Source organism: Daucus carota, chromosome 6, assembly GCF_001625215.2.
Source record: "Daucus carota subsp. sativus chromosome 6, DH1 v3.0, whole genome shotgun sequence".
Lineage (NCBI taxonomy): Eukaryota > Viridiplantae > Streptophyta > Magnoliopsida > Apiales > Apiaceae > Daucus > Daucus carota.
In genome coordinates, this window is record NC_030386.2 from 28,660,679 (window position 1) to 28,671,636 (window position 10,958).

The 10,958-nt window shown below is 33.9% G+C and overlaps 2 protein-coding genes across 5 annotated transcripts; one reads left to right on the forward strand and one right to left on the reverse strand.

Moving 5' to 3' along the window:
• Positions 1-1,803: 1,803 nt before the first annotated feature.
• Positions 1,804-7,084, forward strand: LOC108224237 (protein TPX2). 4 transcript variants are annotated; one of them, XM_017398753.2, is made up of 21 exons: positions 1,804-2,042; positions 2,764-2,849; positions 2,932-3,011; positions 3,104-3,194; positions 3,285-3,349; positions 3,454-3,521; positions 3,637-3,826; positions 3,923-4,019; positions 4,109-4,219; positions 4,309-4,422; positions 4,531-4,698; positions 4,789-4,932; positions 5,032-5,190; positions 5,298-5,429; positions 5,543-5,623; positions 5,708-5,824; positions 5,918-6,084; positions 6,169-6,277; positions 6,377-6,436; positions 6,535-6,629; positions 6,734-7,084. In XM_017398753.2, the coding sequence occupies exons 1-21, from the start codon at positions 1,886-1,888 to the stop codon at positions 6,849-6,851; spliced, it is 2,409 nt and encodes an 802-aa protein (XP_017254242.1). In that variant the 5' UTR covers positions 1,804-1,885; the 3' UTR covers positions 6,852-7,084. The 4 variants fall into 4 exon arrangements, with proteins under 4 accessions (XP_017254242.1, XP_063936356.1, XP_017254239.1 ...); XM_064080286.1 differs by having other exon boundaries at positions 3,640-3,826; XM_017398750.2 differs by having other exon boundaries at positions 1,805-2,042; positions 5,708-5,827.
• Positions 7,085-7,159: 75 nt separating this feature from the next.
• On the reverse strand, positions 7,160-8,294 carry LOC108224238 (squamosa promoter-binding protein 1). Its single transcript, XM_017398754.2, has 2 exons — positions 7,876-8,294; positions 7,160-7,634 (listed from the first exon to the last, which is right to left on the reverse strand). Exons 1-2 carry the CDS (start codon positions 8,184-8,186, stop codon positions 7,403-7,405), a joined length of 543 nt encoding a protein of 180 aa, XP_017254243.1. The 5' UTR covers positions 8,187-8,294; the 3' UTR covers positions 7,160-7,402.
• Between the last annotated feature and the right edge of the window lie 2,664 nt (positions 8,295-10,958).

Here is a 10,958-nt window from a genome sequence, read left to right on the forward strand (position 1 = left end):
CATAGTTGTGAAATTCACTCAAAGGTGTAAAAATTTGATTTTGCTCTAACCTGTAATACTCTGGTTCCCTTTTTCGTTTACTTTGAATTTGAATTGTATTACTATCTTTTTTTGTAAATTATAATAATCCAAAAATAGATATCCATCTTCACTTTTTTGTTGGGTACTAGAAAAGATATTTTATTAAAGCAATTGTTATATTAGACTGATATTATTTTTGCAATATTTGAAATATCAATTTATGCTATTAAATTTGATCATTCATTATTATGATATTTTATTAAAGCAATTGTTATATTAGACTGATTTTATTTTTGCAATATTTGAAATATCACTTTATGCTATTAAATTATGTATATTATATTTAATATTAAATGAATATTTATATATAAATCTCTTAAACATGTTCTATTTTATATATAAATCATTTTATTATATTTTTTTGTAAAATAAATCTCTTAAACATGTTCTCTTCAAGAAATTAGAGTAGTGAGGAATACATTTTCTTAAATTATCCATGAGCGAAGTTTTTCAAATCATTTAAAAGTCAGTTACAAGTTTATCATTTTAATAAAATTATACTCCAACAGGGTGTATAGTTTTTTTCTTGCAACAAATAAAAAATTTAAGATTTAGTGTGATTTAATTATACTTCAAATTTTATATCTTAACTAAAATTAAATATACAGTATTAAAAAGGTGCAAAGTGTCGGAGAAACTGATTATTATTATAATTAAATAAAAAGTATGTTATATATTACTTATTTTCAACATAATAAATAATCTAACAAAAATATATTTAATATTATTAATACATTATATCATCTTAATCAAAATCTATTACTTTGTTAAAATTAAGTTGTTATACATGAAAGTTGCAATGCCTCATCAATTACGTCGTTGAAGAATCGGCCAATCCAACTAAACATGATTGGAACAAGAATAAAAACACTTTTGAGAAATAGCTCTATGATAATAAACTAAAACAGTTAACATCCTAGGCAACAAACCATGACATTCAAACAACAGTTAGACATTGCTTCACAAACATAAACATTTCAAGGATTCACTGATCAAAATTTGTTTGACAACTACAATCATTTTATAAGCAATCTACAAGTTAAACCAAACACTCATAGTTGTATCATGTATCCATTGATTCACTATTTGATTAAGTTAGTTTAGTACATTATATATATAGAACATCTATACTTAATATATAATATAATTTTATTAATCACATTACGATTTTTTTTACGATGGATATTTCATAGATTCTACATCAAATATCAGATTTTAACTCAAAATATAATAATTATGGTTCGTAGCATTCTGAAAAACGTATTATATTGTATAATAAATAGTTGTATTAGTCTATGAATTTAATCTTGAACACGCTAAAATTAAAACACGTAACAATCTACGATGCGTATTTATTAACTATCTACTAAAACAAACAATCAGTTACTAAAATATAAAAATTACAAGCATACCCGTGTGCGGAGCACGGGCAAGATTGCTAGTTAAAATTAAATCTCAAATTTAACAATAAGTACACAAGAAAAAGCACAGTAGTGTGCAATTGAAAACTGAACTAAATTTCAATAGAGCGTCCTATTGAATATTGATGCGTATTTACTCTATTAAACGACGACGTCTATGCAGTGAATAGGAGTAGAATCTAGGAATCATATTATGCAGGAAATATAGCCGTTGGACCCGTTACACATCCGGGTCACCCCAACAATCACATATCAAGGATTTCCCCTATTTAAAAAATTCGACCGTTAGTCTCCTCTCAGACATATATCCCCTCTTATTCTCAGTTGCCATATTGCATCTCCCCTTTTCTCAACTCCACAACACACACACACACACACACACAATGGCGACGCTTAGTGAATCTTACAATAACTTGGTGATCGATGAGGTTTACGAGTTTTCGGCGCCTCGGTTTTTCGATTTTATCCAAGGAGAGACCAAAGAAGAGATGCATCGAGCGGAGATCTGGTTCGAAACTTCTCTTAGTCACGCTCCATCTCGTAAGTCCGTTTCTTATCTTTTCATTCCCTTTGTGAACAGCGCAAATGAATTGGTAGTTATTTATGAATTGGATGTTTCGATTCTTTTGTGATTCAAGTTTTAATTAGGGATATTAGGGTTTAGTTTTGTGCTTGTTAGACTCGTTGTTCACCTGGATGTTATGTCTTCTGTTATGCACTCCTAGTTTTTCCATTCTGGATCGTAGGGCTTTATGTTGTTAGATATTGTAATTTTACTACAATTGGAGTTAATAGTGTCAGAGACTCGAATAATTACGGACCTTACTTGAATATTTATGGATTTTGAGAACAATAAGGCAGAGAATGGTTGATTAAAAGCAATCCAATTGTAACTCTTTAATATATACATGTAATTATGTCTAGTTCTTGGCGGAACATGATTTCAGTTTTTTCTTACATGCTTAATGCCTAATGGTACTAAGTTAGACATCAAAATTAGTGAGAAAGATCTTCATGGAATCAAACGCTACAGTGTTATGTTTTAAGTAGATGATATGAAAGACTCTTACTCAAAAGCAAGCAACAAAACTGTTTAGGAACAATTTATGACTTATTGGACGATCCCCTTGATTAGTGCTAGAGATGATTATGTTGGCATATATGCTTGATATGACCATGATGGTGATGTTTAAATATGTTTTATTTTTGGTGTATAAGATCGAGAAATTACTATTTAATATATCTTGTCAATTTTGTGTAGCTTTTATGCCAAAAATTAAGACCAGCAGAACTGCTGTTCTGCTTGAAAGCCTTTGTGACTTCAGTGAGGCTGACCAACCGCACAAGGTAACAAGATGTTCATACATATTTCTTGAAATACTTGTGAATTCAACATGACTATAACAATTGGGTTCACCTAATTGTGCAGGTACCAGAATCATTAAAACCCCCACCCATTTCTGGATCAGAGACTGTGGCAGTTCCTACTTTGGATGTAGAGCAAACAATGTTAGTGCTTAAATCTTTTCTTCTTCATTCCTTGTCCCCTTTTATGCTAGACTTGCCATAGTGTAGTTTGTTGATACATTCACTTATTTCAGACCCCAACCTGATGGCAACCCCGTGCAAGTCATAGAGGAAGTTGATTCAAATGGAAGTAAAGAAACACAAACTGGATCTCTTCTTAAGCCGGTATATATATATTTCCAATGACCTTTTAGAAATCAGAAACATCCTTTTAATTCCCCAAGGGTCTTTTTAATTACGTTTCTAACCTTTCAGGCTAGTAGTGCCATAGAGATCACTTCTAAAGATAAGGAAACTCTATGCACGCAAGGAAATGAAAGGTTTGTTGCTGCCGTCCTTGTGTTTATTACTAGAACATTATATTGTTGTTCATGAATACTTAAAAAACCCTGATTTCGTTTTCTAATCTTCTTTCTCTTTACAGTGCTATAGCAAAAGCCCCTTCTCCATCTGTGAAAGTTGCAGAAGAAGCTCATACATTAAGTTCCAAAGGCAAGATACTGTGGATTTCAGTCCTATGTTCTTCTGTTTCACTTCTTGTAGAATCTGTATGCTATTATTATTTTATTATTTAAGTATCATACTAAATCAAATGGCTTTACTATAGTAGGACCTGAAGCTTGTACGCCTAAACCACAAATTTCTCAAAAGTGTAAGCAACCACAGACTGATTCCAAGAAACAAATGACAGCAAGAAAGATTGCCAGTATGGTGAGGAATCCATCGTTACTGAAGGCAAAAACTCAACCCAAGATATCATCACAAGCTAAAAGCAACAAACCTGAAAGTGCGAGAAGGTTAGAAATCTACATTTCATTCTGTTATTTGATTGCCCTGTCTTTGTTGATATATAATTGGTCCAGAGTTTATATCTGTATCCATTTTCAATTCAGGAACAACAATTTTATGAACAAACTTTGCACTCCAAATTTTGCTCAAGAAAACCAACCCATAAAGAGGCAAAAACTGGATGCAGAAAGATCTAGACAGGTGAGTTTATTTCCTGTGTAGATGCCTGCTAAATGCATTTCCTATATATGATGCTTGCTAAGTACATTTTTCTTTCAACCAAATTCTAGATTCTTAATATCAAACCTCAAACCTTAATGCACAAGACAAGATCTGGTCTAGTCAGCAGCAGTTCCAGCTTATGCACATCAACTAATAAAACTCGTAAAGAGGACAGAAAGGTTTGTTTTCCTTTAGATATTTACTTATGCAAATCCCTAGTTTTATGAGTTTGTGGATGTTGATTTTTAAGATGCTGCTCAATGGACAGATTTATGCGCGGGAGCCAGCAGCCCCTTTTGTTTCAATGGCAGAAATGATGAACAAGTTCCAGTCGAACACCAGGGATATGTCACTATCTCGTCCCAGCAGTTCCCTTGCCTGCGTAAGTGAATACATGGACATTGGAGTATCAATGTAGATTGACATCAGATTATTTTGAATGGGCTTTTTACATTGGAATATGTTTGTCATAAGCTGTTTATAAATTCAGGATGCTGCTGGTCCTAGGAAGCCTAAACTCACATTGACAAGGCCAAAGGAACCTGAATTTGAGACATCTCAGAGAGTTCGCTCAGTTAAGATTAAGAGTTCTGCCGAACTTGAGGAAGAATTGATGGCAAAAATACCAAAATTCAAGGCTCGTCCAATCAATAAAAAGGTACTCTTTTTTTAGAATATTCTAATATATAAGGCCTCTTTCTTAGGGTGGTACATGACGTGTCTAATTAGTTGGTCGTGATTATACCAGATTCTTGAAACTCCTACCTTGCCAGCGCTGCCCAGAAGTAATCCACAGCTTCCAAAGTTTCAAGAGTTTCACCTGGAAACGATGACCAGGGCTAATAATAAGGCTGAAACCTCAACTGTAGCTTCAACAGAATCTGCACCTCAGGTACACAAATTCACAGACATCTCTAATGTCATAAAGTTTTATTAATGCTAATAACTTGATTGGATATTAATTTGAAACTTGTGTTTGCTATTATGATAGAATGCACAATCGAAACCTCATCATCTGACAGAGCCCAAACCACCCACTCTTCAAACATCATTGAGAGCACGTCCACCCAGAATTAAAAGTTCAGAAGAACTAGAGAAAGAAGAGCTTGAGAAAATTCCAAGGTTTAAAGCCAGACCTCTGAATAAGAAGGTAAGCGAGGCCTCATACTCTCCTAATATTTTACTTTTGTTGTCCCCTTGAGTATTAGTATATACTATAAGAGTACCTCTAATATTATATCCTTGTTATAATGCCAGATTTTTGAAAGTAAAGGGGAACTGGGGGTGTTCTGCAACACCAAAAGACAAGTCACCATTCCTCAAGAATTTCACTTTGCAATAGATGAAAGGATTCCGCCACCAACAGCTGTTGCTGATTTGTTTGACAAGGTATTTAGATTGGGGAAGTTGGTGCCTTTCTTGTGTTGCTATTATAAATTTTCAATGGAAAATTGCAAACTTTGTCTTGACAAATGCATGTGGTATTTTCTTCCCTATTTCAGCTTTCACTAAATACAGAAACTCGCCATGACAAACAACTTCCAAGAAACACTGCACCAAACCCGTTCCATCTGCACACAGAGGTATGCTTTGGTATTCATTAGCTGACAGATTTTCAAAACTTTGTTTCTTGTATGTCACTCTAATAAATGAATGTGTGAAATCAGGAAAGAGGAGCCAAGAAAGAAAATAAACTTGTGATGGAGCTACTGCAGAAGCAGTTGGAAGAGGAGAAGTCTAGAGTTCCGAAGGCTAATCCATATCCTTATACTACTGACTATCCTGTAGTATGTTTGTCATTTTTAATTGTTATTTGAAGTATAATTCATTTTAATTCAACTTATTATAACTATTAATTATATTGCTCTCTTGGGCAGCTTCCACCAAAACCAGAGCCAAAACCGTGCACAAAACCAGAACCTTTCCAGCTGGAGAGTTTGGTGAGGCATGAAGAGGAATTACAGCGTGAAATGGAAGAAAGGCAGAGGATGGAGAGGGAAGAAGCAAGAATGAGACTGTTTAAAGCACAGCCAGTCATGAAAGAGTAAAGACCTCAGTCCCCTGCATGCATGAATATTGTTCCTTCATAAAGATATTATTGTTCACTTTGGTTGTCATATTTGTGCAGGGACCCTATTCCAGTTCCTGAGAAAGTGCGTAAGCCACTCACTGAAGTTCAGGAATTTGATCTACATGTAGAACACCGAGCTGTTGAAAGAGCGGAATTCGATAAAAAGGTACCTTCGTTTTTCTTTGTTCTTTATACTTCAATAACATAGTGACATACCTTAAGTAAGATTCCAGTTAATATTATATATATCTGTTCTGAATTACAGGTCAAGGAGAAAGAAGTAATATATAAGAGATACAGAGAAGAAGCTGAATCTGAAAAGCTGGTATAAGATTTTTATTATATATATAGCTATGTTCTTTCTTGTACAAGTCATAGTTGGTTCAAATAGATTACACAACTAAAATTCACAATGCTATGCAGATGGAAGAAGAGAAAGCATTGAAACAGCTGAGGAGAACACTGGTACCCCATGCAAGACCAGTCCCGAATTTCGCCAATCCATTCTTACCACAAAAGTATGAGACGACACACATTTACCAATTAAAAAAAAAACAGTATTTATCATATGTTTGCCTCAATTTCTGGTTACTTATTTCAAATATATACATATTCATAACAGGTCATGTAAAGTGACAAAGGCAAAGTCACCAAAACTGAAAATTCGGGAGAGGAAGGAAAGGCAGCATAACAAGATGCTAGCTACTGCAACTTCTAGTGCAGCGTCCAATATGAGGTGATTGGGCAGAACCCTGAGGAGCTGATGATCTTTAGGGCCAAGTTTCTTAGAACATGTACAGTCTCTGTACTATCTTTGCACACAAACTATATATGCTAGTTATAGCTCCTTGTTGACAGAAGTCTAAAGGTCAATTTATTTGTTTGTAGAACATCAAACTGTATGTCAGTAACAATTGATTAATTATTTTTGTGTTAACAAAATCAAGTGGGGAAATGTACCAATTAGCTATTAGTTTCGTTTGATTTTGCAGATTTTCAAATTATGATCATCAAAAACATAAAAAACTAATGCAACAAGAGAGAGGAATAATGCAAATACTTAAAACTTAGGCAATTTTATAAATAAACTCTGATTCTACAACCTACAGCAGTCATCATCAGAATTCAGATTACATGCATTTCTTGTTTCAAACAGTAATTTTCTTATTCATTAGTTGCTCGAGAGGGATGACAGAAGAGAGAGAGCTAGCACAGGATATATATACATGCATGCATGAATACATTACAGCTGAAGATGATGAAACACTTGAGCAGACTTGAAAGCATGGATTCATCTGATCTGGAAGTGTTTGAAAGTAGTGGCATTTTCTTGCATAGAGCTTATCTGAACCTTCCCACAAAGGTCTTTACTACCCCCAGCTGCTGTACTTCCTTTCCGGGAAGATGAACCACCGCCTTCTCCCTGAGAATCCGATGAGCTCTTCCTTCTGCGCTCATTATGCCCAGCCAGTCTCCTACGGCAGCTTCTCTTTGTTTCATCAAATTCTGACAGCTCATGAAACCTAAACACCAATTTCAATATCAATATAGATGGATCCAGTACCACAAGTTGTACATTCAGTACTAAACCTTAACTCTCTCAATTAAGTAAAAGATTTAACTGGCATAATGAACTAATCACATTATTATTGTGATCCTCACTGAGACAGTATGTTAGAAGTTCACTACAATTAAGCTTTATTACATGTACAGATACTTTCTTGTAGACAAAATTAAAGCATGTGCATAAAATTAAGTGGAAACCTGCTACATTGCTGGCAAAAACGCTGACCAACTCCGGCAACAACGACAACCTGAGCCTTTGCATGGTACTCACACACTTTGTGCCTCTTATGGTACTGCTTCGCATCGTTCAAATCCGCACTGCACCGCTCTGCCTGGCAGCACCTCATCGGAGGACTCCCCGAGCCCCCACCGCTCACATTACTCCCAGTGTTTCCTATTTTTCTTGCACCATTATTGCCACTTCTGATCTTCTTCTTGTCATTTCCGGAAAATTCATGCCCTTCCTCCATGTCTTCCTCCTGCTTGATTATCCGCTGATGATTCTCCATTTTTGGCTCCAAGAGTGAAGTTATATAGTAATAATGTAGCTGTCCAGGAGGATGTGAGACTTGAAGATATTTGGTGGTGGGAATTTTTGTTGTGAGTGAAAATAAAAAGTGAAAAAAGGCAGAGAGGGATGTTTGAGGACCACATTGCCTAGCTAGTACCTCCTTTCTTTTGTCTAAATTGTTTGTACATGCATAATTATGTGTGATGGTACAATTTATCCTATTACACGGCCATGCACGTGGGTTCACGCTAATTACACTTCACTAACTAAATTTTCAGAATATTTTTCAGATACGAAATGTTTTTCTTCTACTAAGAATATTTTTATCTTTAATCCCTAATTATACAAACATAAACATAATTATCGAGTATCGAGAGGTTAAAGGTTCGAGTCTGAATAACGGAACATAATAGGGATTAGTAGAAGTAGCCGTATGATGTAATTAGGTTGTTGATATAATGACACAAAATTTCACATAAAAGAGTAGAGCAGTTTGAAGTACTATGGACCAGAAAGAATGATGCAAGTATATTGGACTACTCTCGTGAGTGGTGGCCCCAATTATCTTGTTAAATAAAGAGGATTTCGTCGTGTTAGGTTGGAGAGGACTGTATACATACAAACATACACACACCAAAACTACTCCTTTTGTCCCAGTGAATTGTATACAGTTTTCTTTTTTGAACGTCCCATCAATTGTATACATTCCAAAAGTAGTAAACTTTTATAATATAAAATATCATTACACCAACTACTTTCCTCCACTATCTCCATTCTATAATAATATAAACACTATTACACCCACTACTTTCTTCCCTTATCTCAAATCTATTATTAAATATAAATGGGTCCACCACTATACCTATTTTTCATCTAACTTTACTCATTTCTTACACAATTTCTTGATCTCCGTGTCCCAGTCATTTGTATAAATGGGTCCACCACTATATCTATTTTTCATCTAACTACTTTACTCATTTCTTGCACAATTTCTTGGTCTACGTGTCAGTATATAATATGAGATGGTCGATGAGTGATTCTGTGTGGCCTCGAGGGATAGTGGCCGATAACGTGGCAAGACCTGATTGGGCGAAGCAGTATAGTCAAGAAAATGGTAGCAATGGAGGATCGAAACGTGGTCGAGTTTGTGTAGTGTTAGTTGGGTCCTTTCATTGATCAAGTAAAGAGAAAGGTACGATTCCCTGTTTAAAGTGGTAGGGCCCGTAGTCCTCAAGTCTGGACTCTGGCCCAAAACGAGCAGAACTGATTACTTCCCTCCAGTACAGGTGCATTACATTGCTACTATTTTATGCTAGTGACATGGGGGCCCAATTGCACTCCCCCCACCTACCTTATTGCTCTTATTTATAACCTGTGACTCCTTAATGTATTGTCCTTGTTTATCGCTTATTAATGCCAGTAAATGAATACTCTACCTTTTGTTTTCTTGGTTCATATATTTCTTCGAATCTTTTGTTTCTTTTATCTGAACGAGAGTTGAGTTGCTGTATCGATAAATTTGGATTCAGTAATTGCAAGCAGGGCAGATATCTTCATTCTTTACATATCACTAGCCTTTAACCCGTGCGAAGCACGGGCGGATATATAATTCGTAATTTATTATTTATAATTTAAATTTTAACATCATTTTATTAATATTTTAGTATTAATGGATTGGGTTTTAATTAAATTATATTATTCAACTGACTATATTTTCATATCAGAATTTTAGTACACGTACATTTAAAAATAAAAAAATCAAATCTTTTCCAAACATAACCGATCGTGTAATACCGTTGAAAGATGCAGTAATATAATCAATCGAATTTCAACGTAATTTTGTAATCTTGGTTTTTTTGACAACAATAATTTTTAAGATTAGAGTTAGAAAGAATTAGGTAATGGTTCGTGTTTATCTTGAAATTGAACACGTTAAAATTAAAAAGAGTTATATGAAGGTTGTTGTTAAAAAAAGATATTCAAAATTGTATATTTATAATTCTATATATAACATTATTATAATTTTTTTGATGAAATATTATATGATAATGTATTGTTATGAGTGTTTTTAGTATTTGAAACTGTTTAACAATGTAATACTAATAGACTCCACATTTGTAGATTTGTAGTACCAAAAGAACAGTACTAAACCAAAAAAATATGACTAAAACCTTGGATTACAAATTATACCCATGTTGGCTTATTATAGTATAGTATAGATTGGTATTTCCGGGCATTTTTTGTCATTCATGTGTGTTAAGAGTTTTTTTTAGTCCAAAACATCTTTCGAGGTCTCGTCCACCAAAACAAGAATGATTTTCGAGAAAAACTCCAATATTTGATATTTTGATTTGGGAGTCGAAACGAATTTTTGATTAATCAAGTCATCAGTGAAGGAGCCTCCGTCTCAATTCTTTTGTTTTGTTTGATTTTTTGTGATTAAATTGACTAAATTTTGACTGAAATTTACATATATCTAATAATTGAAAAAAATTATAAAAAATATATTACTAAAATCTACATTTATTCTACATTTTACAATTTTTAGAGATCATGTAAGAATAATTATTTATTATCGGTCAGAGTTCGGTCAATTTGACCATAAAAAGTCAAATAAAACCAAAGAAGTGAGAAAGAAGGAGTAATTTATATACATAAGTATGGCTACCAAATACACCAATGAATTATAATCTTATAACACATGTAATGTGTGAATCGCCTTAATTATTATATTTGGGTTAATGTATTTCGACGTATTATCAGATTTGAA

Excerpts from the sequence above, each read along its gene's own strand:
- LOC108224238 (XM_017398754.2), bottom strand. The coding sequence starts at position 8,186 with ATGGAGAATCATCAGCGGATAATCAAGCAGGAGGAAGACATGGAGGAA. Across the intron at positions 7,635-7,875 it reads TTTTGCCAGCAATGTAGCAG|GTTTCATGAGCTGTCAGAAT; the intron begins GTTTCCACTTAA and ends ATTGGTGTTTAG.
- LOC108224237 (XM_017398750.2), top strand. The coding sequence starts at position 1,886 with ATGGCGACGCTTAGTGAATCTTACAATAACTTGGTGATCGATGAGGTT. Across the intron at positions 3,195-3,284 it reads CTGGATCTCTTCTTAAGCCG|GCTAGTAGTGCCATAGAGAT; the intron begins GTATATATATAT and ends CTAACCTTTCAG. Across the intron at positions 5,191-5,297 it reads CCAGACCTCTGAATAAGAAG|ATTTTTGAAAGTAAAGGGGA; the intron begins GTAAGCGAGGCC and ends TTATAATGCCAG.